Source organism: Puma concolor, chromosome A2, assembly GCF_028749965.1.
Source record: "Puma concolor isolate L17-30 chromosome A2, mPumCon1.1.hap2, whole genome shotgun sequence".
NCBI classification, from domain to species: Eukaryota; Metazoa; Chordata; class Mammalia; order Carnivora; family Felidae; genus Puma; species Puma concolor.
Genome location: NC_141668.1, coordinates 6,910,130 through 6,937,945, shown reverse-complemented (window position 1 = coordinate 6,937,945; position 27,816 = coordinate 6,910,130). Strand labels below are relative to the sequence as shown.

General features: G+C 43.8%; 3 protein-coding genes across 3 annotated transcripts in view; 2 read left to right on the top strand and 1 right to left on the bottom strand.

The window, feature by feature from the left end:
* The window catches only part of LOC112866298 (GTPase IMAP family member 7-like), a 155,400-nt gene that overhangs the window by 75,608 nt on the left and 51,976 nt on the right, over positions 1 to 27,816 (top strand). The window lies entirely within an intron of this gene.
* Positions 1 to 27,816, bottom strand: part of LOC147582963 (GTPase IMAP family member 1-like) — a 142,595-nt gene that overhangs the window by 98,087 nt on the left and 16,692 nt on the right. The gene's annotated exons all lie outside the window — the stretch shown is intronic.
* Positions 15,977 to 23,210, top strand: LOC112866639 (GTPase IMAP family member 7-like). Its single transcript, XM_025929597.2, has 2 exons — positions 15,977 to 16,021; positions 21,776 to 23,210. Exons 1-2 carry the CDS (start codon positions 15,983 to 15,985, stop codon positions 22,652 to 22,654), a joined length of 918 nt encoding a protein of 305 aa, XP_025785382.2. The 5' UTR covers positions 15,977 to 15,982; the 3' UTR covers positions 22,655 to 23,210.

The window sequence follows — 27,816 nt, the reverse complement described above, 5'->3', positions numbered from 1 at the left end:
GGTATAACTACCTAAGGTGGCTCAGGCAAGGTTCAAAGAGCTGTTGACATCCCAATGAAAAGGTCATGATTCCTGCCCTCCTCTGAACATCAGAATTTGGGGAAGAACCCTGGAAGGACCTGGTTGGTATTGGAACCAAACCGTGAGAACCTTTGGTGAGCCTCGTTGGTCCTTTCAGGGACCGTGAATGCAAATGACAGAGTGGAAGTGATAACCTGTCCTCTGTGTCAGTGAGTGAGCCTTAGTTGAGAATTTCCCAGGTAATTTATGTCAGTGGCATTAACTGTAGGCACAAAGTTTTCCCAGAAGCGTCCACAGCCAGGGGAGACTTTGGAAAACCCTTAGAATCAGAAATTCTCCTCAGTGACATAGGGAACCACCTTAGGGCGGTTGGCCGGGGATGGGCCGGGGAGGGTGGTGCGGGGGGGGGGGGGGGCAGAGGACAAGAAGAGAGTTTGCAGTTTGCTTTTGAAAATTGGAAAGGATACCTATCTCCCATGCTGATGTGAAGAACCTGTGATCTGCTCTCCGAAGACCAAAGAATTTGGCTTGTGTCATTTGTGTAAATATGACCTGTGTGCTGGAGAGATGGGACACTCCCTTCCGGCTCCTGGTGTTCCTGCCCCGAATCTGAGGCCTCTCAAACTAAGCGATGACCCCAAGTCCGGCAGGATTTACTACAGCTAGCCACTCAGTGATGGAGTCTGCTTGATCTCACGAGGACCTGGTCACAAGGGCGCAGTTCTGCTCTGTCTGCTTCGCCAGCCCTGTGTCCCACTCACTCCCCTTCTGGGTCAGCTGCTCTGCAGAGGACAGGTTTCAGGGCCTTTCCAACCCAGCTGTGCACTCACCCCCATGACCACTCCTTCTCTCCCACGTTTCTGTGTGAGTCCTGTCTCTGCTCCACTATCCATTTCAAATGCTACCTCTTCATGGCGACACCTGGCTATTGCAAGTGACCTTGCTGTGTCCCATGGGCAGCACACAAGGACAAGCAAAGGGAAGGGTTGATTGATAGCTTGTCTCTGACCCGTTAGATGACAGGTTTGTCTTCTGCGTAACGCCCCTTTTGGCTCCCCAAAGCCCTTGGTAGAGTTGATCCCACAGGTCTTATGTGAGTAGTGATCTTGTGTGTAAAAATTAGCAAACTCCCATAACTGACTGCACAGCAGAACTGAAGAAACAGCCAGAAGATTCAGTGCAAAGAACAAGAATTTAGCTAAAGCAAGACGTCCTTATCGATGATGAAAATGACCAAGTGTGCTCTAGGAAATCCACTGGACTCCTGGTCCCTATGGGACTTCCCAAAGGTTTGCAATGGTTTGGGATGGGATTTGAAAAATTCTTCCAGAGTTTCTGAAAGCTGACATCTGGCGTTTAGAGGCTTGGAGTCATTGATTGATGTAGAACATGGAGACTCCTAGCCATCTTCAATGCGATTAGATATTATGTAATCCCCTGCTTCCTGAACCTGCTGCCTTTTGGAAGTATCTATGGGAGTCTTTAAAATATATATTTGACCTTTTGTTTCATAGATCTGTACTTTAATAAGAAAAAAGGGGGTGCCTTTGTGGCTCAGTCTGTTAAGTGTCTGACTCTTAATTTTGGTTCAGCTTATGATTTCATGGTCAGTGGGTTTGAGCCCCTCATCAGGCTCTGTGCTGATAGCAGAGAGACGGCTTGGGATTCTCTCTCCTTCTTCATCTGTGCCTCCCCTGCTCACATGTCTGTTTCAAAAACAAACAAACAAACAAACAAACAATAAACTTAAAAAACGGTATCTCTCTCCCTCCTCCTGAGGGATTTCTTTTTTTTTTTAATTTGTTTTTATTGTTTACTTATTTTCTTGAGAGACGGTGAGACAGAGCATGAGCAGGGAAGGTTCAGAGAGAGAGAGAGGGAGATGAAGAATCCAAAGCAGGCTCCAAGCATTGAACTGACAGCACAGAATCCATCCCAGGGCTCAAAGCTTAATGGACCAAGCCACCGAGGCACCCTCCCCAACCCCCTGAGTGATTCTAATGCATCGGGTCCCTGCTCTGAGTTTCTGGGCATTCATCCTGTCCAAGCCCTTCACTTATAGCCAGTGTGTGGGTTGAAGCTGGCTCCCAGCGCACAGAGCCCTGGGCAACTTGGGCGGGGGACGGGATGTGCAAGGACACACAAGCACGTGTACTGCAGAGGTCTGAAGACCATGTTCATAACTGTTGCTGGCTCCTGCAAGTCCCTGGGGGTGCACAGGGCTGAGGAGGTGGAGGGTGTGAGTGGGGTTCGGCTCACAGACACGATTTCCACTCTGCGATGTGTTCTGAGGTTAGACTCACTTGTTTGTCCTCAGAAATGTCTCTCTCCTTGGCTGCACATGCCCTCAGAGGGAGTGTCTGCAGCCTTCTCCAGCGTGCTCAGCCCTGACAGTGCTTCTAGCAAACACCTTTCTGACCAGGCGAGGAGCATGGCAGGACGAAGTATGTAGTCCCAAGTAAAAGTGTGCGCACTCCACGGCTGGAGAAGATGCTTACCATTTCTTCTTCCCTTGCTTGTTCTGAAAATCAGAGCTCCCCTGAAAAGCCTGCAAGGGTGAAGTTATTCTTTGTAGATCCTGCTCCCCTTCCTATGAGGTAGTAGAATGCAGGCGCCCACTCAGTGAGCTGCAACCAGGCCCTGAACTCCTTACAGCCCTCCTACCCGCCCCCACTTCCTCCACTCCCCTCTGCCCCAGGTGGCTCCCTTCCTCCCCGTGTGTGCTCATCTTCTAGCAGAAGTGGTGACAGGCCCTGCTGTTGGCTGCAGAAACCCACGACCTGGTGCTGTGCCTTGGGTTGTGAGTACAGAGGCTGTTCCTGCCAGCACAGAGCAGGGAGGAAGTCTCAGAGCCCAGGGAGGGAGGGCCCAGTGGTGCCGATTTAAAGGGACAGGACATGGGCCAGGTGGGCCAGTGAGTGGTGCCTTTGAGTTCTTTTCACTGCGCAACCCACCCCCTGCTTGGGACTGTGCTGATCCTTTCCGAAGGTCGCTGTGGCACCACATCTTGTTCCCGGGAGGGGCTGTAACCTCAGTGAAGGGCAGTTTAGATTTCTGAGGCCTGTTCTCAGTTTTGGCCCTGCCCACTACTCTTATATCCAGTTGCCGTTTGCTTTTTGGGTGTTCTCCTAGAAAATGGCCTCTTGAGAGTCTCCTTCCCCAGGAATCAGGGAGGAATCCTTGACTGGACATCAGTGTGGACAAGGCCACCAATGTGGTCCTCTCTGCCATCTCCTCATTCCTAAAGAAAAAGAGGTCTTTTCAGCTGTTAAAGATCAGACAGCAGGAAGAGGATGGAATTTTCATAGGAGACTTAGGCTAGACTCAAGTTGGTATCTCTGACCCAAGTGTCTGTTTCTCCTCTCAGGAGGTCATGAGAGAGGAAAATAGCCAGACAATTTGTGGAGAGAAGGCTACAACAGCGTATGGTGCTATGTGCCCCAGACCTGGTTTGTTCTGGAATCAACTCTGCGATCTTGCCCAACTCACAGTTTCTGGAGTCAACTCTCCCCGTGTGTAGTGAGGGCTTTCAGTTAACCTGAAGCTAATGCTCTGGGGCCTGATTTTTAGCCAGTCTTGCCAGTTCATTCTCTCTAGTGAAGATACCTAACCCATGGCCCTCCACCTTATCCCCCCACACCCTATCCAGCTTTATTGAGATATAACTGAAATGTAACACTGTGTAATTTTAAAGGGTGCAATGTGTTGATTTGATACTCTCTATATTGCAAAATAATTGTCACCACAGTATTATTAGCTAACACCTGCATCACATCACATATTTACCATTACTCTTCTTTTGAGTGAGAACATTTAAGATCATCTACTCTCTTGTAACTATTAAGGTATGATACACTGGGATGAGCTATAGTCACTCTGCTGCACGTTAGATCCCCACAACTTAATCATCTTATAACTGGAACTTTGTAGTCTTTGACCAATGTCTCCCCACCCCCCCCATCCCAAGCACCTGGTCACCACTGTTCTACTCTCCATTTCTATCAGTTTGGCTTTTTAAAATTCCACATAAAAGTGATATCATACAGTATTTGTTTTTCTCTGTTCGACATGTTTCGCTTACGATAATGCCCTCAAGTTCGACCCTGTTGTTGCAAATGACAAGATGTTCCTCTTTCTTTTCACAGAACCCATAGTTGGACCCTTAGGTTGCTTCCACATCTTGGGTACTGTGAGCAATGCTACAGGGAGCTTGTGAGTGCAGATCTTTCTTTGAGATCTTGCTTTCATTTCTTTTGGATAAATACCCAGAAGTGGGATTGCCGGATCAAATGTAATTCTACCTATAATTTTTGGAGGACCGTCCATACTGTTTTCCACAGTGGCTGCACCAATTTGTGTCCCATGCACAGTGCACAAGGCTTCCCTTTTCTCCACATCTTCCCTAACACTTGTTACCTCTTGTCTTCTTGATGATAGTCATTCTAACAGGTGTGAGGCGATACCTCATTGTGGTTTTGATATGCGTTTCCCCTGATGATGGTGATACTGAGCACATCTCCATGCACCTATGTGCCACCTGTGTGTCCTCTTTGGGAAAATGCCTGTTTGGTTCCTCTGTCCTTTTTAAATAAATTGCTCGGATTTTGCTATTAATTTTATGAGTTCTTTATGTATTTTGGGTATTAACCCTTTATCAAATATATGATTTGCAAATACTTTCTCCCATTCAGTGGGCTGCCTTTTTGTTATGTTGATGGTTTCCTTTGCCAGGCAGAAGCTTATTAGTTGGATGTAATCTCACTTGATCATTTTATCTGTCGCTGCCTTTGCTTTTGTGGTCAAACCCAAAAAATTATTGTCAAGACTGATGTAAAGGATCTTACCCCCTGTTATACTCTAGGATTTCAAGTCTCTTAGATTTATTGAGGCTCATTTTATGTCCTATTGGTCATATTTAGGAGAACGTTCTCTGTGTACCTGAACAGAATGCATAATCTACTTCGTTGGGTAAAGTGCTCTAGTGTTAGGTCTAGTTGGTTTATCTGTGGGTCACATCTTCTGTTTCTGTTTTGACCTTCTGATTAGCTGTGGTACGCGGTGTTCAACGTGGACATTGAAGTCTACAGCTTGTTGTTGAATTGTCTATTTCTCCTTGACGCCCGTTATTTTTTGCTTCCTGTGTTTGGGGCTCAATTGTGAAGTTCATGTGTGTTTATAATTATTACATCTTCAAATTCACTGAATCTTTGTTCTGCCCATTGAAATCTATCGTTGAGCTCCACTAATAAAATTTTCATTTCAGTCATATTTTTACGCTGCATAATTTCTATTTTGTTGTTTAAAAAAGCAATTTCTGTATTCTTATGGACACACAGACAGCAGCAAATCAAGGCCTAGAAAGGCAGAAAGGGAATCAGTATCCAGATTCACTACACCATGTTACCTCAAATACCCAGTTTTTAACAACACCTGAAGATGTACAAGGAAACAGGAAGGTGTGACCCATATACTGGAAAAACTGAGGCCACAGGAATTGCCTGGCAGAGGCCCTGGATATTGGATTCAGAGACAGGGCTTCCAAAGAGGAATTCTAAGCATGTTGGAAGAACTGAAGGAAATCAGTGTGAAAACTCCCACCACTGGTACCATACTTGATGAAAGGCTGAGAGCTTTGCCCCTGTGATCAGAGATAAGACAAGGATATCTGCTCTGGTCGCTTCACTGCAACTTTGTGCAGGGGGTTTGCGTGTTTGGCTGGACTCTCCTGGTGAAGTCTGCTTCCCCTGCAGGGTGAAACCTCTGGTGTCTCTCCTCAGAGGCTGCAGCCTGGGCCTGCACAGTCCCGGGAGGTGACAGTTGTCTTAGCCCCACTCTCCGTCTTTCCCTAACCACTCTGTCTGTCCATACTATACCCGGCGGTTAAACCTACTGACCTCCAGCTGATTCCTCTCAAGATACTGTTCTTTTGCTGAAAGGCTGAGTGGACAGGGAGCCCCAGCTTCTTGGCCACAGCTCCCAGAATGCAGTTTCCTTCCAGAGGAGCTGAGTGTGTGTTGGAAGGGAGGAAGCAGCTTATGGTAAGTGTCACAGACTCACTGTTCTTACTACTATTTAGTAGACTTTTTTTTTTTAATAGGTGTTTCTTCCTTTGCTGAATGATCTTAGAACAACTTTAAGAGACTTTAATATATTTTTAAAAATATATACGTTGCACCACTTATGGCTGTCCCACCAGTACTAGGTCTGTAGGGTTCCTCCAGGACATATGGAAGCCTGTCTTACTTTTGGGTCAAACTCTGGCCACATTGCCAACCCTCCCCTTCTTCCTTCCTGCTGGCTGCCTGGAGTTTGCCTTGTTTTGTCTTCCCCTTGTGGTGTCTTATTATAGTTAAACGAAACAGCGTGAAAAGGGAGCCAGGCAGCAGTTACCACCATCTTACTGACAGCCGTCTTTATACGGAGTCCTGCTGTCTGACTAACTGCAGATATGGTGAACTTGCAGAGGGTGAGAGAGATGCTGGCCTCTCCCTGTATTTCCAAAGAGTCATTTATATTCTTTTACAGCTTGGACATGAGTCATTTCAGTGCCACTTTCTTTTTTTTTTTTTTTTTTTTTTTATTTTTGGGACAGAGAGAGACAGAGCATGAACGGGGGAGAAGCAGAGAGAGAGGGAGACACAGAATCGGAAACAGGCTCCAGGCTCCGAGCCATCAGCCCAGAGCCTGACGCGGGGCTCGAACTCACGGACCGCGAGATCGTGACCTGGCTGAAGTAGGATGCTTAACCGACTGCGCCACCCAGGCACCCCTTCAGTGCCACTTTCAAGTTCTATTTCTTCCTGCTGAATAAATAATAGTCAAAAATAATAAAGCTGCTTGGCTGTTTGTTAGCTATTTATGTTTTGAGTGAACAATTGTTAAAACGTGGGGGGACGTGGGTGGCTATTTGCTTGAGCATCTGACTCCTGGTTTCAGTTCAGGTCATGATCTCACTGTTTGTGAATTCAAGCAGTGCGTCGGGCTCTGTGCTGGCAAGGAGTGAGCTTGGGATCCTCTCTCTCCTCTTTATCTGTCCCTCCCCTCCTCACTCTCTCTCTCTCTCTCTCAAAATTAATAAATAAACTTTAATCAATGAATCAATCAGTGAACAAACAACCAGTAGAAAAATTGGTCAAAATTTTGGAAGGTAGCAGCATCCGTGTGCACCTGTTCTAATATAGAGCAGAACTGACTTGTTTGGCCCACATCAGGGTCAAAAAAGCCAGCTGCTGTGATTTCTTTGAATCGGCCCTGGTTGGTGATTGCCAGGAAGACGTCCACCTCATCCTCAGGCCAGCACCAGCCTGGAGAGAGATGGGAAAAGAATCCTGTGCAGAGGCCAGTGAGACCTCCATGCTGGGGTTCCTCCTTGGCCCTGCTTTCCTGCCCCAATCCCTTTTGAGCACAAGAGCAGCCACAAATGAGAAGACATGAACCTGTGACCTCACCTCTGTGGCCTGATGAGTAAGACAGACTCGGGAGAGGTGAGGCAGGAAATTGCTAGGGCTGAGGTGAGATGTCTGGATTTCTGTGCACGAGTGAATTTACGAGAAATCACCCTGTTACCCATTTCTTGAAAATGGAAGGGACTGTGGGAAACAATAACAGAAAAAACTGTGCTGTGATCTGGTGCCATAAATATAACAGTCTCCTTTATCCCTCGTTAAAGATTTATTTACCGTGTTTATCATTTGTAATAAATCACTCGAGACACTCCACAAAGATGAGAGTGAAGCAATAAAAGATGTTAAGTTGAAACCAAAAGAAATAAATGAAGGTAACAGCAGAAACCGTGCCAACTTTGTTGTAAATCCCAGAGAGGGCAGATCACTGAAATCTGTCAGCTGGTCCTGGCAGCCTGTGAGTTCTTTCCCTGACCCCCATTCTCCTGAACTGCCTCTTCCACTGTTATTACTGAGGAATGGTTAAGAATCCAGGGGCCATCCAAGCAAAGGCTGTGGAGTTTGGAGGTTGGGTCTGGAAAGTCTAGGCAGATGAGTGAGGAAGGATGCTGTGTGTGTGGAGAGTAGCAGAGAAGTTGGGGTGAAACATGCCTGTGCCTTTGCTTCTTGTGTTCATGGCTGTTGGTGTTGGCTGGTAAATAAAGGTGATGTCCATAACCATCTGTAAGTGTCTATTACTGATGGCCCTTGAGACATCAAAGCCCTGGGGAAAGAAGGCACATACTCATATTCACACGTGGGTCCTCCAGCCAGGAGTCCTGGGACTGGGCCCTCCTCAAGGTCTCCCTTTGGGGACCACATGCCCCTGTTCCACCTGGAGATTTATAACTACAGCCAACCAACACCTGAGAAGTTGTGTGGGTAAGTGGGCCCAGGCTCATGAATCATGCCGGGGGGGAGAGTCTTGGGATTCATCCTCATTGGGAGAGGCCCAGATAGTCTCGCATGATGCTGTTCTGTAGGTGGCATTGAATTGAGACAATCTAGGACTTCTTATCCGTAAAGATACTGGGGCATATGGGGATTGTGTTTTTTTGGGGTCTGTTTGTGTTTGGGATTTCTCCAAGCCATAGATCTTGATCGTGGCAGAATCAGGCCCACACACTTTTCCACTGACTGATTTTCATATATTAAGGAGCCATTTTTGCTGATTAAGAGAAAATAGTCCTTTTGTGCGGTGTTGGTATTCTGTAAGAGTGAGGGATTTATTGTTGCTGCTGGGACCGGGGTCCGCTTTTACCTCTGACCCCCCAGCTCATGGCACCCTGACAGTCTGCCTGTTTGCCTTAAGAGTTCAGGAGGCCCTAACCGCACTCCCAGGCCTTAAATTCCTGTGTGTCTCTTTATTTTTTTTTTTATTTTATTTTTTAAAAAAAATTTTTTTTTTCAACGTTTATTTATTTTTGGGACAGAGAGAGACAGAGCATGAACAGGGGAGGGGCAGAGAGAGAGGGAGACACAGAATCGGAAACAGGCTCCAGGCTCTGAGCCATCAGCCCAGAGCCCGACGCGGGGCTCGAACTCACGGACCGCGAGATCGTGACCTGGCTGAAGTCGGATGCTTAACCGACTGCGCCACCCAGGCGCCCCAACCTGTGTGTCTCTTTAAAAGAAACAATTGTTAGCTTTTGTTTTGGTGTTGTATAATTGTTTCCTAAAAGAGAATTCTTTAGAGGACTGAAATCTAAATTCTGAGAAAGCTCCAAGCTCTCTCTCATCAGGGAGACCCGGGGTCTATCTGGGCCAGAAATGTGGCGGGAATGAGGAAGAATGTAGTCTAGAAGATTTGCCCTGTTCATACCATGCCACAGAAGGGGAGACATTTGGGTTTCTCAGAGGATGGCACAAGAAAGCAGGCAGGGGCAAGGTGGAGGGGACATACTGGATGCCTAACACTGCACGACAGGTTGTCCAAACTCCAGTTGAAACAGCTGAGACATGGATTGTGTGGTAGCTCCTGGAGTCCAAAGTCAAGATGCCAGAAGAGGCGTGCGCTCTCTGAAGCTTTGAGGGGAGGACCTTACCTGCTTCTTCCCGGGCTCTGCTGGCAGCTGGCCATCTTGGTGCTCCTTGGCTGGAGACAGGCTACCACTCTCTCTCCTCACGCATTTCATTAGAAGCAGCAAGGAGAGACCAGGCCACATCTTTCACATTGTTCTCGGAATTCTCCTCAGCTAAATATTCAGGTTCATCACTTACATGGTCTACTCTCCACCCAGCAGCCCACCTCAGTTTAGCCCGCCTCCCTGCCCCCTGCCCCCTGCCATTTTATAGCAAGTGCCATCGTCCTTCCAATGTCCAGCAGCGTGGTCCCCACCTCTCTCTGGGACCTCATCAGAAAGTGACCTTGATGTTCATCCTACCACCGACATCCTCTTAGGCCTTTCTTTTTATCATGTACCTCACAATTCTTCGAGCCTCCATGCATTACTCAATTTCAAAACGACTCCTACATTTTAGGTAATTACCAGAGCAGGACCCTACTTCTTGGCCTTAAAATCTATATTAGTTCCCCCAGGAGCTGCTGTAACAAATGACCACAAACTGTTGCTTAAAGAGCAGAAACTTACTGTCTCATTGTTATGGCCACTGTCTCACTGGCACAGGCTACAAGTGCCAAACTGAGACGTTCGCAGGGCCATACTCTCCATGAAGTCTCTGGGGAAGGATCCTTCTTTGCTGCGTCTTAGCTTCTGGTGCTGGCTGGCCTGCTTTGTTCTTTGCCTTCTAGGTGCTTCACTCGAATCTCTGCCTCTTTTGTCACATGGTGTTCTCTGTGTGTATCTGTGTGTAAACTTCTCTCACTGTGAATGAAACGATTCCAGGCATTGGAGTAGGGCTCAACCTTAACTTCATGACATGACATCACAGAGACCGTGCTCCAGAGAAGGTCACATTCTCAGGTACCCGGAGTTAGGACTTCTTTAGGAGGACACAATTCAACCTAGGATGGATGGTAAGAGAGGGACAGTGTGTGCAGTGTGAGGGTACAGTACCCCTGATCTCTTCCTCTCCAGTCCTCGTTGCAGTTACCAGATTAAGCCCATTGGGATAGTTTTCTTAGGTCTCTGCTTCTTGGAAATCTTCTACTGCCTAGGGCTTAGAATTCACATTCCTTGGCCTGGTATTCAATAGCATTATAATCAGTCTCAACTCCTCTTCCAAGAATGAGATTCTTCTAGATATCATTGTTCCCCTTAATATCCGTTTTACACTTTTGTAAGGAACGAAGGTGATAATGATGGAGAGGCAAGTGCCGGGGACACAGTGGGCCCACAGTAAAGGCTGGTAATAATTCCTGCACTCCAAATTGTTAGCTGTTCTCTGCCTGTGTCCAGTATATTTCCACCTCCAAGGCTTGAATCATGCTATTTCTCCCTCTCTTTCTTATCTGCAGTTTTCAAAAAAAGCAAACTCATGACTCCTGGGCAAGTATAAACACATCAACGATTTTGCTCAACTCATGGCTTAACTAGAGAACCAGTTTGATTCTATAATTCGTTCAAAGTTCCTTTGGGTGGCTCAATCAGTTAAGCCCTGACTCTTGATCTCAGCTCAGGTCTTGACCTTAGGGTGTTGAGTTTGGGCTCCATGCTGGGTGTGAAACCTAGTTAAAAACAAACAAATAAGCAAAGAAAAAAACAAAAAACACAAACAAACAGAAACACAAAGTTCATTTGAAATCAAGGGTTGATGTGTTCAAGAGAGTAGTAAAATGTGAATTTTGAGTTCTATATTCCACCAGACAGAAAATTCGCTGAGTATCTCCAAGGCAGAGATGTGCAACAATTCTCTCTGTCCTTAAAGTGTTGTAAAATATCACAGCTGATCATCAAGCTCAGCACCACCGAGAACAATAGAACACTCCAGTAATCTGTCTTGCCTATTTCTAAATTTTGGATCATTTTCGTAGTGTTCTCTACTTTGTGATCAGAAACAGTATCCAACAAGTATCGTTGATCCTAGAAGATTGTTTTTACTATGCATGGCCTGATTATATATACAGATGCAGCAAGAATCTTAATTAACCGGAAAAGCCTCCTTGAGTTTGCTCGGGAAATCTAGAGCCTCATCATATTAAGCAACTCTCAATTCCAAAGGATAAACTTCTTTTGGAAATTTTCAAAATGAGTTTTGAATCAGACTTTTCAAAGGCCCTGCCATTCTTCTCTGCTAGGAGGAGGAAACCAAGGCCCAAACAATTTCTCCAATAAAATTTGCATGCTGTACACATAAATCTCAGTGAATTTCCCTCTTCCTGAGGTCTCCAAAATTTGCCTGGGTTTCTGGACTACCATGGAGTGGACTTCCTTATTACCTGAGAGACTGGGATCCTGGAAGCCAGACATCATATTAGTTTTCTTATGAAGATTTTGGAGACATTAGCTCCACATGTAACACCAACAATTGCTCCTTAGCAGTGGTCTGGTGGTCTTTGATGAAACAACAATCACTCTCAGATATCACACTGTACATATGGCCTTGCTGCAGAATCAATTTTTCCAATGGTATCTTTGTAAACAAGAGGACAGATTTTTATTAAACCTAAGCAAATGGTTCTATCATCATGAAAGTGAATGAAACTCAGTAGAAGCATTTGTTTCTCAACTTTGAGGGTAGGTGAAGATGAGGTAATGTTTAAAGATGGTTGTTGTGGGTTTACAAATACGCAGTCTACTAATTCGTTTAAGGAGAAAGAAATAAGGTTTCCAAACATTATCATACAAGTAGAACATCAAACAGAACACATCAATATTCCAAACAAATAACCATAATGGCACATCTTGAATCCACTGACTCAGTCCTATGTCATTACTTCTCACTCTGCTGGATCTTGAGTCAGTCGTCTGATTTCATGAGGTACATATGCTTCCAGACTGAGAGTCCCAGTAGTCCTGGCTATGCTCACTGGCAGAGTCTGAGCATTGAGTCAGTGCTGCCATCTTGCAAACCTGCTCTGAAGAGTCTCTTTGAGGCAACAGTAGTTCAGAGCACGTCCTACAGTTTTTCCCCTGAGGCTCAAGACTGTGACCCTCTGGTGAAGACACAAATTCTGAGTGGTCACTTTTGGCAGATCTTCGGAGAAGCCTTAGGAGGAAGCAGAGACCTGTTTGAGAACAGGACTGAATGGTTGTGGTTCATAACCGAATATAACATCGTGGAAGACAGTAAGAGGCTCTTTGGGGGGCATGGTCCTTATTTCATGAGGTTTTGGTCAATGTTTCCTCTGAGGGATTCAGCCCCAAGTGCACTGTCACACCTAACACCTATATCTCTTTTGTGACACGGCTGCCATGAGCCTGCAAGAGGCAGCTCTTCTTACACATCCGTGGAGCCAGAAGACAATTTCATTGAAGACATGTGAGTGCAGGGGTATAGATAATCCGGATCCCTTCTCCTGGTAGACAGGCTGTGGAGGCGCTGAGTCTTCCTTTTCATGCAGTGCCCTTTGGGGGTGGAGTGAGTGGGGAGAAACCAGGAAACCTTGAGCGATATCCACTTAAAACAGGTTGATACAAAGTAGAAGTGACTAGATTTATTTAGCTCTAAGACAGAAGGTGCCAGAATCCCTAACACCCAACATGATGGTATTTGGGGTTACCTAAGTGGGTTTCCATGAGTTCATGAATCTGGGGTCCTCTTGACGGGATTTGTGCCCTTGTAAGAAGAGATAGCAGAGAGTTGCTTCCTCGCTCCATCATGTATGGACACGATGAGACGGTGCCATTCGCATATCAGGAAGTGAGCCTTCCCCAGGGAAACAAGTTTGCTGGCACATTGGGCTTGTGTTGCCCAGTCTCCAGAACTGTGAGAAATGAATTCCTGTTGTTCCTGCTCCCAGGCTGTGGTATTATGGTTATGCAAGCTGATTAAGACAGCATCTCTGATATGTACGTGAGCCTTAGAGGGGTAATCTATGAGACTAGTATAGAAGGTTCTATTACTACTTCTAACTAATACCTAGTGATCACTGTGGCTTGAGTACCACTTCATATGTACAAATTTATCTGGTTTCACAATGACCGTCTGAAGTAAGTATTCCATTTTAAAGATTAGGGAAGTGAGTTGCAGAGAGGTTAACTGACCCAAATGTGGCAGGCTGAATGGTGGCCCCCGAAAGATGGCCACACTATAATCCCCAGAGCCTGTGAATGTTACCTTATTCCATAAGCATCTTTGCAGATGTGATTAAGTTAATGACTTTGAGATGGGGAGATTATTCTGGATTATCTGGGTGGGCCCCAGATGTAATCAGAAAGGTTCTTCTAAGGAGAGGCAAGAAGGCAATGTGAGATTGGTGTGATGTGGCCACAAGCCCAGGACAGCTGGCAGCTTCTAGAAGATGTAAGAGGCAAAGGATGGATTCTCTCCTGGAGCCTCCAGAAAGAACCAGCTCTGCAAGACCTTGATTTTATCTCCATAAGACTAATTCCATGCTTTTGTACTCCATAACTGTAGAAGATGAAGTTTATATTGTTTTCAGCTACTAATGTTTTAGGAATTTGCTATGGAGGCAATAGGAAACGGATCCACCAAGGTTCCAAAGACGATATGTAGAAGAAACAGGACAATGGGGAACGATTCTTTTAAACTACAGTTAGTATTTCTGCACTATTTTAATAAGTTGAGCTTTGAGATTATCTAGATCTGAGCAGCAGAAAACACCCTGAGCCCCACAAGAAGACTCCTACAGAATTCAAAGAATGTCTCTTAATGACCTCACACCTTTTGAAAATTCATTATATCCACATTTCTGTGTGTGTGTGTGAATTGGAAAGAATCAAAGGAAAACATAAAAAAGGAAGCTGTGGCTTTGTCCACATTTATCTCTCTGCTTCTGACTATGTGGAAGGAGCAAGATCCTGGGTGGAAAGTTGTGTTTCCAGGGTTGCAGGTGGAGACGAGTGGTGGAGAAGCCTGTGGCTCACAGCATAGTTGCAAGTGGAAGGAAGCCCTCAATGATCAGGAGCGTGGCTAAGTGAACAATTCAGATATGGGGCTACACTGCTTCTATGCAGAATCTTGTAGAAGGAGATCACTCCTAACTTAGGGCTCAGGATGGGACTGATGGGGGCCACATGCTCCTTTTTGACCAAGGATCACAAGGCTGTTACCATTTGAGACCCGCATCTGATTTCTTGTGGCATCCATGGATTCTGTGTCAACTAGTCTCCTGTTCCCTCTAGGGAACTTAACAGCGTACCTGAGCATAATACCTGGAGAAGCAATTAGCTAACCATGAAAACATCCAAAGACAAGTTTCACTCAAGGAATATGTAGCTTGAAATGAAAATAGGAAATGGTAGAGATATTTTGGGGAGGACATATGATTCTAGCTCTCCTCTAGACTTTTATGAATGTAGCCTCATCAAGACCAAGTTCATGGGTATGTGACCCGTGCCGTTGCGCAGGGCCCTGTACTTAGAAGGGTTTACTGTTCTATTGATGTCATCTTGAAATTCTTAATTTTTTTTTGTTTGTTTTTGACAAAGGGCCTGGCATATTCCTTTTGTGCCAGACTTTGCAAATTACATAGCTGGTCCCCATCTGTGTCTTTATTGCAAGTTGGAAAACAGTTACCTGGGGCCCTCCACGTCATTAGCACCAATAACTGGTCTAATGATATGGACCAATAATATAGTATTAATACAATAATTTCCAAATCTAGCTGCTTCCCTCCATGGGTTGCCACCCCATTGTCCACTACTTCCTGCCACATTTCATTCTCTTAGTACCCACCTTCAAGTGTGAGCATCAAGTAATCCCATGTCTCAATGTAGTGAACAAAAATGTATAATCAAAAACCTTATAATTTTATGATGATGCAAGAGACAATTGGAAGAGCTGGTCAACCATGAGAGGTTTGACCATCTGCCTTTCATCTCAAAGTTTCTAGAGCAGGTTGGAATGGATGCACTGGCTAAATCTGGGAAAATCTACCTGTGCCTGGGTCTGGGGTAGAGGAAAGTAGGAAGGTTGTAGGGGAAAGTTTGATCTCCTCCCTGGGTGCATCTTTTCTTGTCAGGTCATGCATATTTTGGGGCTTGAAAGAACCATATGAAGAAAACTAGAGAAGGTGTATGGTCATTGGAAGACTTTTTCCAGGCCACATCTTCCTTTTTTTCTCTTGGCTCCCAATGCTTTAGACTCTTGGCTTTGTACCTGAAGGCTGGTAAATTTTTAATGAGTAACTTGAGACCTTCATGAAAGACTATCATGAAAACCCATATGATACAATACTGGGAAGTATCTCAGGCTCTAAATTTGGACACATCTAACCATATATTTGAGTTTCTTCTTCCTAGAATCACCCCAGAGTCTCCCACGCCATGCAGGGAAGATGATCCAACACCATGCCTGGCTCTGTGTGCATGATTTGGGTCATGTAATAAGGGCCTTTGGGATCCACCAGTATAACCCCAAACAACAAACATAGGTTTGGAAAATTTGGTGTGAGAGCAGGCACATGGAGAAAAAGCTTACACCTTTGGAGAACAATGGGGAACTCAGCTCCTTCAAAAGAAGGTGAGCCTGGCCTCAGAGCAATGGAACCGTGAGGGGCAGCAGGACATAGGGGTGTGCATGGGTGTGGGTTCTGGTCCTAGAAGGGACCGGGTACTGTGCCAGCAGCCCAGCAATGAGGATGCTACCACAGGGGTCTTGGTAGAAGGTAGGGTGGGACTGAGGAGATTGAGTGGCCCATGTCCACACGTCTCCTATTTATCAGGACAAACTTGCTGAACAGCATATCTTCCATCAGTTGCTGTCATGACAGAGTGAGTGCTGCCTGACACCCCATCTATTTCCCTTAGTGGGAAACTAGTGTCCTCAAGGCAGGTCTTTAGAGCTGGAAGGCAATTTAGAGACAAGTCTGGCCCAATCCCTCTCTTTCGTGAAAGAAAATCTGAATCCCAGACAGTGTGCATGTGGTTTTATCAAATTCCCCGGGATACCCAGGTCACAAATGGCACAGGAAGTCTAGAATTCAGCTGGCGGTGTCCTTTGCCACATTTAAGGAGAGAAATGGTATGATCGACAGTGTGACAGAGGAGGTAAGGAAGGGGTGCCTTGGGGAGAGAATGAGCTATTCTATAGAAAACAAATGTGCATGAAGCCCTTTGGTTGCCTTCCCTAATTCCAGGGTTGCTACCAGTTCACATTTCTGGACAGAGAGTGATCTACCTCCCCTGGCCTCCCATGATCTATTTCTGATCCAATGTAAACAGAAATGTAGAATCAAGGACCTGAGAAGGAACCAGGAAGAGGCCAGAGCTTGCAAGGGTTATGCATGAGCGTAGGGGTCAGATATACTTTGCATTGGATCCCTCCTCTGCCCAAAGCCCATTAGCGCAGTGACCTTGGGCAACTTTCTCAGCATTTCTGAGCCCCATCTATTTCCTCATTTAAAAAATTAGAGTGGGGGCGCCTATCTGACTCTGTGGGAAGAGCATGGGACTCTTGATCTCAGGGTTGTGAGTTCGAGCCCCACACTGGGTGTAGAGATAAATTAATTAAATAATTAATACACTTCAAACATTAGAATACTAAAAATTACTAGAATACTAAAAATTGTATCATTTTATCAGTAAATATTTACATATGTATGTCTGGGAGATAAAGGTCATTAAAATATACCATGATCAGACTTCAGAAAGCAACTAGAATTTTTAAACAATTACCAGGTGTATTCCAATCCCCAGATTGTCTCATAGATTTTAAAATTGAAATCAGGGGTGCCTGGGTGGCTCAGTCGGTTGTGTGTCTGACTTCGGCTCAGGTCATGATCTCACAGCTCGTGAGTTCGAGCCCCGAGTCGGTCTCTGTGCTGACAGCTCAAAGCCTGGAGCCTGCTTCTGCTTCTGGGTCTCCCTCTCTCTCTGCCCCTAACCCACTAGCATTCTGTCTCTTTCTCTCTCAAAAATAAATAAACATTAAAAAAAAATTTTTTTTAAATGAAATCAGCTCCAAATACGGTTCATAAATTGCAATTCTTTCATATCTCTTAAGTTTAATTTGATAAATAAGTTTTCACCTTTCTGTTTCTTTTTGTAAAATGTTTCTTTTAAAGAAACGGTTGATCTTTGTCCAAGAGAATTGGACAGTGTACATTTTGCTCGTTAAATCCTCAAGACGTCATATGACATGTTCTTCTAGTTTCAGTGTTTGTATAAATTTAAATTTAAGGAGAGGCTTGATCAGATTAAGGCTTGCCTGGTTATTTGGGTGGCAATATTTCATAGGTGCAGTTGTAAACGTCCATCAGAAGGCACCTCATATATTCTGTCTCTTTCTGTTATGTAGCAGACAGTAATGATAGCCTAGAGTAACTTTGTTTCATTAACGGTCGCAAATTATAATATTATAATTCTATCATTCTTTCTTCATTTATTGCATGGCATAATCCTTTAAAAAGAAAGTTCCCCTGAATCATACTTTCATTTCCATAAGGTGTAGTGAATAAGACAAAAGGAATGCTTGATTCTTTTTTGTCCATGTTCAGACTGATGACATCATTTCCCAGCATACCCCAAGAGAACACTTCACTTCTTTTGCGATGTTGGTATTGTTATGAATTCATGAACTTCAACATATTTGATGAATTTTAATCCATTGAAATTATTATTCTCATTGGTACTCAAATTACCCCATCTCTGTCCAGTCAGCCTCTTCAAGTTGGCTCTGTAGTCCTTTCAGTGAGATCCAAAAATTGTTTTTTGAAAGTGATCTCTGCACCCAATGTGGGGCTAGAACTCATGAACGTGGGATCCATAGATGCATGCTGTATTGACAGAGCTAGCCAGGCATCCCACGGTCTGAGTAGTTTTTGATAGCATCCCCACTTTCTAGTATGACTAGATAGTCTAGGATCCACTTGCACGTTTCTTGGCCCAGATCTAGAATCGGTACGTTCTCCTAAGATTCTTAATGTTTTTGGTGGGAAATGGCATTTGAAGGGCACAGTATGGGTGCTAAGGGTGTTCATTGCCACTGGGTTTGTCCTTGGGCTTCAAAACTACACATGTGCACAAAAAGCTAAGTATAGGACAGGATTCCTGAAAGCAATTTAAGATTTTCTTGACGTTTTTCCCCCTATTTGGCCTTACACTATATCCCATTAGGACATTAGCCAATGAAGCAACTGCATTTTCAAGTTTCTTTGGCGTGGACAACTGCCCACTCGGCCTCTCTATTAGCTCAACTGGCTGTAAAACAAATGCGGAACGCTGTATTCATGTTCAGCTTTTTTTTGTACAAATGAAAAATCCTCTTTGAATGTATTTCAGCCATCAACAGCAGGTACACATGTAGGTTTTTCATAAAGGAAAAGAGCTGTAATTCGAACTCTCAAAAAGAAGGAAGTACATGCTTTCAAGACAAATCTATGAAATCGAAGTATATTCAAAGTAGTTTCCACCTTCTACCCTGACCCCCACCTTATTCTTCCCATCTGTCTGTCAGCAATTTCTTTGTGGCGGTTCAGATGATCTGCCATTGCTTTTTCATGTGCATGAAATATACGTTGTATTTTGTACCTACAGTTCATGTTCCTCCCCACTAGAGAAATGACAGTAAACTAAATATTTTCTTCGTTTTGCCTTTTTTTTTTTTTTTTGCTTAGTGAAATATCCTGGACATCTCTCCATCCTGGCATAGAGAGGTATTTCTTATTCCTTTCTACAGTTGGATAGTACATCACTGTGTGTATATACCTTAGTTTATTCAACCAGACTCCTACTGGTGGGTATTTGGTGGATTTTTTGTCTTTAATTATTACAAATAGTGACACAGAGAATAAACATATGCCGAATCTTTTCCTGTGTTTTTGTCAGTGTAGCTCTGGGACATAAGGAAGGGGAACTTCTTCCTCTACCCTTCAAGGTCTTCCAGCTGCACTAAGAATTACATTCACTTGAGGCAGATTAACAAGAGAAAAAAAAGCAGTGGGCACACATGCTCAGTAATGAATCTAAGACCTAGAGAATTGACCAAGGCAGGCAGTTTTTATACTTTTTAGGCAAAGAGACGATGGATCTGTGAGGGATTGACAAAACAGGGAAAACTTAACTTTGGGAGCATCGGTTAGGGAGGAATTCTAAGGGGACTTTGGGCTGGGGTAGTAAATTAGTAGAAAGTAGTGGGCTGTTTATACAGTCTTCTTGGCTCTAAATCTCCCACCCCTTGTCATAAGGGTGTTTCTTTACCTCCTGGGACAGGAAGGGCACATTTTACACGGGAGATTTGTTTCCTGCTTGCAGGGGGACAGAAGAGGGTCTTAGTAATCTTCCCACACAGGCTGTATCTTAAGTTACTTTTATTTAAAATAGTCAGTATGCCGGGGCGCCTGGGTGTCTCAGTCGGTTGAGCGTCCGTCTTCGCTCAGGTCATGATCTCCACAGTTCGTGGGTTCCAGCCCCGTGTCAGGCTCTGTGCTAACCGATTTTTGGAGCCTGGGGCCTGCTTCAGATTCAGTGTCTTCTTCTCTCTCTGCCCCTCCCCCGCTCACGCTTTGTCTCACTCTGTTTCTCCAAAATAAATGTAAAATTAAAAAAAAAAAATAGTCTGTATGCCAACATTGCACGCTTAGGGGTGATCTGCCCTTTACCACTACAGGCATAAATCCTAAAATTGGGACTCACAATCCAAGAATAAATGTATATGTAATTTGTATGATATTGCTAATTTCTCCTCTGTAGGTTTTAGACTGTTTTTCAATTTCATTAGCCATGGAGAAGAGAACCTGTATCCTCTAAACCTTTACTGACTGATTATAGCAGCAAATTTTTGGATTTTTGCCAAATCCATAAGTGGAGAAATAGTATCTCAGTGTAATTTTAATTTACTATATTTAGTTATTTTCTTTTCCTATGTTGGATTTATTTTTCTCTACTTTAAGGGAGTGTTCATATATTTTTACATAGTTGAGGAGCATTGGCATTTCTTTTTTTTCTTTGAACTGTCTATTCCTATGTCTTGCTCCATTTTCTATCGAGCTGTTGGAATTTGCCTCTCTGCTTTTAGGTATTCTTTGTGTAAGGGGAGAATTAACCCTCTTTGATATAATCTGACATTCGTATTTTAATTGTTTGTGATGTTCGTTGTCTCCCATTGTCTTTTAGGTCTTTATGTAGTGAGATGTATGAATCCTTTTCCTTACAATCTTTCAAATCTTAGAAAGGGTTGCCCCACCCCTAGGTTACAAAGGATTTGTCTGAGTTTCTTCTAGTATTTATGTGGATTGATTTTTAGTGTTTATATTTCTAATGTATTTGGCAAGTGAATGGCGTGTAGATGTGGGTGCAGTTTTGTCTTTTTCTGTGTGGTTTTGTAGTTATCCCAATGCTGGTTATTAGTCCATCTTTCTCCCCATTGCTGTGAGATGCTGCTTTACAGAAGATAAATGTAACGTAATACATTTAACTGGATACTCATGAATATAGTAGACCAATTAGGACTATTTCTGAATTGTTTGTTTTTGTTTTCTGTTCTGTCTCTGTTCACACACATGTCATACTGCCTTATTATAGGGGTAAAATATTTTACTATCTGGTAGAGATGGCCCTCCCTCATCGTTCTTCTCTTTTTGACTCTACAGGCTAATTTTCTTTCTTCATTCATCCAAATGAACGTAATAGTCAACTCTATTAGCTGCAAAGAAAAAATGGTAACAAATTTGTTAAAGTTTATATTTCTATAAAATCACATTAAAGAAGTATCTGTTAAAACAGCATTGAATTTGGGGAAATGTCTGTTCTGCATCAAACTATTTTTCTTCTTAACTCTACTAAAGGGGATGTATTGTAACAATCCATATTCTCATATTGAACCACCCTACTCTTTCTGAAATAAATCACATTTAATTATGGGGTATTACTTTTTAGTGTCTGACAATTTATTTGGGATTTTTGCATTAGTATTCGCAAATGAGACATGTCTGTAGCTTTACTTATTGGTGAAATCTTTGTTAAACTTTGGGATCAATATCATACTTGTGGCATAGAATGAACAGGAAAGATTTCCTTCTGTTTTAGGTCATCAGGAATAGTTTAAGAAAGGTTAAGTGAGATCCCCATGAAACCATCTGGACCTGGTACTCTTTTGTAGGGGAACTCTTTAACTACTTTGTTGTTTCTTCCATGGTGATTGAATTGTTTCATCTTTTTGTCTTTATGGGACCAACATGGATAGTACACTACTGCAGGTTTTCATGGAGAAACACAAAGGAGATAAGAGGAATGTGATGGTTTCCACTTACCTTTGTTGACTCTTTTTCTTCTCCTTCCCTTTTTTACCACATGGCAGACCCTCAGGACAACACTCTGAGGATTGTTTTGGTGGGGAAAACTGGAAGTGGGAAGAGCGCAATGGGAAACACCATCCTGGGGACTAGAGCCTTTGAGTCTAGAGTTTCTCCCCATGCTGTCACCGTCAAGTGTCAAAAATCATCCAAGGAATGGAAGGGGAGAAAACTTCTTGTTGTTGACACCCCAGGGCTCTTTGACACCAAGGAGACCCTGAATACCACGTGCAGGGAAATCAGCCGGTGTGTCCTCTACTCCTGCCCTGGGCCCCACGCCATCGTCTTGGTCATCCATCTGGGCCGCTACACAGATGAAGAGCAGAAGACCGTGGCATTGATCAAGGCTGTCTTTGGGAAGCCAGCCTTGAGGCACATGATCGTGTTGTTCACTCGCAAAGATGACTTGGAGGACAAGAGCCTGAGTGACTTCTTGGAAGATTCAGATGTGAAGCTAAAAAACATCATCAGAGAGTGTGGGAACCGCTGCTGTGCCTTCAACAATAGAGCCTCAGAGGCCAAGAAGGAAGCTCAAGTGCAGGAGCTGGTGGAGCTGATAGAGGAGATGGTGCAGAGCAATGGAGGGGCTTACTTTACCGATGCCATTTACAAGGACACAGAGAAGAGGCTGAAGCAACTGGAAGAAGACCTGAGCAAGATCTACACCGATCAATTAAATAATGAAATTAAACTAGTAGAAAAGGAATATGCTGATAAATCACAGGAAGATCGGGAGGAAAAAATAAAATTGCTTAAGATGCAGTATGCTGAACAGTTAAAAAATATCAGGGAAGAAGCTGAGAAGGGCATATTTGAACATGCTTTAGATGGGATTAGGAGGGTGCTTTCAAAAATATGGCATACGTTTTGGTAGTAAAGTCCATTTCATTTTTCTTCTTAATTTATGATGATTTGCGATAGTGGTAGATTGTAGTTTCCATAGATAGCTGTGACAGTAGCTTCTACTTATTCTTCCTGTAACCTGACCCTGTTACTCCTGCAACTGAGTTGTGGGACCTGTGTCCTCTAACTTGGAGCTCGGCAGATCTGGGACCATTTCAATTAATAGCAGATGGTTGAAGCAACACCTTGTGACTCTAAGGTTACATATGGACAATGCTTCCTTGCCCTGTTGGGGTTCTTGCCCTTGGAACTTGACTGTCATGTTGTGAGAAAGCCCAGGCTGCCTCTTGAGAGGCCCCCATGCAGAGGGCCTGAAGTCACTGGCCCACTTCCCAGCTCACCTTTCATTTGTGACTCACACCAACTTGCCCGCCATGCAAATGAGGCAACACAGAAGCGGGCCCTCCAGCTGCCCCGCCATCTCAGGCGAAGTTGCAGAAAGCAAAGATGATCCATTCCCACTGAGTCCTGCCCAATGACAGCTTTATGAGAACAAATAAATGATGGTTTTTGTTTTTAACCACTGAGCTTCAGTATGGTTTGTTATGCAGCGAGAACTAACCAGAATGAAGCCTCTTCCCAGCTCTCAGTCCCCACCGCCTCCCCTTCCCACCTGTCCCTCTTCACACAAAGTTGGCATAATCAGGCAATGGCATATAGAGTTCAAAGACTCAGGAAATTCAAATCGGAAATCCTGCACATGTTAAGTGTCTGAACCACTGGTCACATGTGTCGTTGCACTGCATGGTCACAAGTACTTTTTAGGGAGGTATTGGGTTTCTCTGGAAAGATTGTTCTGTGGTTCATGGAGATCTGAAAGTCACAGGATTCTCTTATTGTGTTTCTCTCTTTTCTGTGTTAGGGACCATCCTTACTTAAAATGTCTCCACTTGTATCTGAAAAATCCCATCTGGGCCACATAGTTTTCATTTGCCTCTGCAGAATCACACTTCACCCTAGCTCTTTGCCCCCTGAGGCTGATCTAGTTGCACTACATCGGTGGGGTCTCTTGCTCTCTGACTTCTGCCTGGCTGGCCAATGGGAAGTCCAAGTCAGAGGCCCTGTGGAAGTAGAAAAGCAAGGCTGGGGTGTCCATTCCCCCACCTCTATCTCTGCTGGGCCATCTCTGATTAACTGCAGTCCTACCCCAAAGGTCACAGCTCCTCCCTTGGTGGCCTTTCTACCCAACTCTTCTTCTGAATTCCAGTCTTTGTTCACCCCTTCAGGTGGGATTTAATTTTCTTCTCGATACTTTCAATGTCCCTGTGGTTTCCAAATTCCCTGTGTCCACAGTGTTTAAGGCCCTTTCCCTAAACTTTCTCCAAGCACCTAATGAGAGCAGACTATCTTTTTCCTGTGAGAATCTGATTGATAAATCTTATGGTACCCGGTTCTCTTTCAGAGCATCTTTATTGTTGTTGATGGTTTTACATTCCCTCTAGTGCTTGTTTCCTGACACCAGAAAAATCTCTCCTTACCCTTCCATGCTGTGACATTTGCAGTAAGTAGATGAAAGGTTCTGTCTTGCTAAAATAATAAACTTCAAAGTTAGATGGGTGACTCTCAGTCACTCACAAGGATTGCAGACATCCCAAATCCAAATTATTGGAATTTTTTTTGTCCTTTGTTTTGTCTGTGAACATGACTGAGATTGTTTACCACATCAGTGACTTTTCGGGAGATGAATTAGAGATTAAGTCTGGAAAACTTAAGATTCTAAATACCCGCTCATCCTAAGATTCATCACCAGTATTCAGAACGCAGTAAATGCAACACGGAAGAAAAAATCCTCTCATGAGAAAACATGTGTCAAAGACAAAGTGAGACCAAAGTACTCTTTGCCATCATGCAGTTCTTATGTTCGAAAGTACTTCCTTGTAAGTGACTCATCTGTGTGATGGTATCTCTAGAGAGCAAAGTATTCATGCTCTCTCCTGACTTTTTTCATTTCAGAACCGTTTAAAAGATATTTTCTCTCAGAGATATGCAGAAGCATTCTTAATACAGTTAACCTGTGTGAGGGCTGTTTGAATGTGCAGCTTATGTGAGCTAATTTCTTTTTCCCAATCTTAGGTTCTATTTTGGAAGTAACACATACCCAGAGAAAAACGAGTAAATCAAATAAATCATTGTCTCTTCACTTGACAGTTGAAATATTGCTCACTCACTTCTCTTAACATATTTTATGTCCCAGTTTTCCCTGAAGATGGTTCTATTTCAGTGCTGAAGACTGTGGTATTTCCAGCGTTTAATGTGTGCATGATCCCTGTTGTTGAAATATGTGATAGTCATGACTCATGATGGGGAATTTAAACAAGGATTTATAGAAGAAGACCTGAGGAAGGATGTAGGTGTGAAGTCTACTGTGAAGGATGTGTAGGATGTGTCCATGTGGGTGATGGGTAGGATGATTATGCTTCTGTTCAGAAACAGGAAAGTTCAGGGTGACAGGTAAGATTTTCAGGGGAAGGGTAGAGTCAGGAGCCACAGCGTTCAGTTAGGTTTGTGACAAGTTGAATATCAGATGTCAAAGGTAGGGTCCAATATAAACGACCTGCATTAACTTGAAATCTGGGTCCGAAGGTTATGTGAAAGGCTTGGGGTAAATGTGGCAGGATGTTAACATAAATATCTCCAATTTCAGCTGAATCTTTCTAATTGCCAATACCCCACAGTCAAAAGCTATATGCCAGAAGATCCACATAGGATGCCCAAAGGAAGAAGCGAGAACCAGTTTTGTGAGATTTATTCCTTCAACTAATTTGATAGATATTTGAAGGGGTCAAGAGGAAAGGACTTTTTTTTTTTAGGTTTTATTTAAGTAATCTCTACACCCAACATGGCGCTCCACCTCATGGCCCTGAGATCAAGGGTCTCATGCTCTTCCAACTGAGCCAGCCAGGCACCCCCGGAGGAATGACTTTTAAAAGAGAACGCTTCAATTATAAGGACAATGACAAATTAGAATTGGTCTATCCTTGGGGTTCATCTGTAGAGCAATCATCCCCCCAGTGCAGAAGGTGACCCAGGTGTACCGTGTGACTATATAAGGGAAGCCCCACAGGGACTCCTCTCTGTGTGCCATATCCAGCGAGATGGAGGTTTCCTCTTCCCGAAAGCTAGTGAGGTGGCCTCAGGACTTTGATGCTGCCAGAGGGATGTGGGTCGTGTATGTTAAGAGACTTGATGTGTGTCCTTTGGAGTTTGGCTTTGCTCCCTGCTGGACCCATGGGATACATGAAGGTTATTGCTGTGTTCTGTGGAGGGAGCAGGGTCCACACGGTGGTGGCTGTCTTGGAAGCAGTCAAAACTTTCACTAAGGAGCGGGGGGAGGGGCAAAAGTATAGGTTCCTCATATCAAATGTGGGCCATACAGTAGGGAGGCAGCCAAAGCCAGTTTGAGGGGGACTTGCCCAGGGGCCCAGCAGGGATCCCAACAGCTTCTTTATGGACCAAAGCTCTGGAAGTCCAGGCACCAGGAACAGACATGGAAGCAACCAGCGGGAGGGGAGAGAGTGGCCGTCTGTTGGACTTGTGATTGCAGATTCCCAGGGAAGACTCTCTAAAGACTCATTAAAGGTCTCCTGGGCGGGGGAAGAGCCACTAAGTATGCTGCCACCATCCCCCACCCCCACCAAGGCCAGACTACACCTGACTGGTCTTCAGTGTTCCTGCCTCTTCTCCCCCAGCCCATGAGCAATCAGAGCCAAGGCAAGGACAGGAGAAGGGCAGGTTGGCGAGAGCTCTAAGCAGCCCTGTCTACACTGCAGGTTCTTCTCCGGGAGCAGGCATATACCAGGGATTGTAGAAAATTTACCCTTCAGTGAAACTGAATAATTTTTTAAAGTGTTTATTTATTTTTGAGAGAGAGAGAGGGAGACAGAGTATGAGTGGAGGAGCGGCAGAGAGAGAGGGAGACACAGAATCTGAAGCAGATATGTATTTTGCTGATTAATTTTCATTCTTTCTCTTTCCTAATACACACTGAAAGCTAAATTTTAATTTTTCATAGGCTTTGAAATGCAGTAATTTAATTACACTTCATTCCAAATATTGATCAATTTCTGTTTTTGTCTCTTTTGACCCATCAGTTATTTAAAACTGTGTTCTCCAATTGCTAAACGTATGAAATTTTATTTACTTTTCTTTTAATTACATTGTGGTCAGGAAATGTTGTCTATGTTATTTCAAAAATTTTAGAGCATTTCTTCATGGACAAACATAAGAACAACATTAATAAATTTTTCCTATGTACTTGAAAACAACTGGCTCAGAAATTTCATGAAATAGTCTACATATGCTCATTAGGTCTAACTTATCAATCATGTGTACTTTTTGATTTTTTTGTATCTGCCTGTTCTAGCAAGGAGAGGTGTGTGTTAAAATCTGTCACCATACATGGAGATTTGTCTGTTTCCTCTTGTGATTTGATTATTCCCTTTACACATGTGATGCCTCCCTTTGTGGTGCATATCAATGTAAAACTGTGTTTTGTCTTGATGCATGGGACTAGTTACACCTGATGAACAGGGCAGGTGTTTCGAGACCGTGGTGTGCATTGAACTCATCTTCTCTGCTCTCCCCCCTCCTTACCCTCCCTCTGTGATTTTCCTTCTTTTACAAGGGAACATCTCATATCTTTTGTAATTTACAAATTTGTTTTTTGTTCATTTTCTGCTCCTTCAAGGACCACTAAACGATTCAGAAAGGCAAGGATCCTTACCAGCTCTCATTGCTGATGTATTCAGTTGCCCAGAACAGTGCCTGGCACATGATAAGCTCTCGATAATTATTGAATGAAAAGTCTATGTAGTTTGATATTCTGTTCTTATTTGTTTAGAATGTGCTTGTAGGTTTACCTACACTTTTGTTTTCAAGTTTTCCCTCACTTAACGTTTTTGACTTGGATTTTTTTTCAGTCCCCTCCAAAACTCTTTATTTTTTTTTAACTGAAAACATTGGTGCATTTATCATAGTTAAAACTTGTGACCTATGGGGATGCATATTTAAAGTTTTACTCTTTGCTTTTACTTGTCCAACCTGTTCCGTATTTCTTTTTCTTCCCCTTCCTCTGTGTGGTTTAAGTTGAATGATTTGGATTTTTTTTTCACATTTTGTGTTTTTCTCTCCTAG

Coding starts and splice junctions, on each gene's coding strand:
- LOC112866639 (XM_025929597.2), top strand. CDS start 15,983: ATGGGGAACTCAGCTCCTTCAAAAGAAGGTGAGCCTGGC. Junction 16,022..21,775: donor CAAAAGAAGGTGAGCCTGGC/CTCAGAGCAATG, acceptor TCCCTTTTTTAC/CACATGGCAGACCCTCAGGA.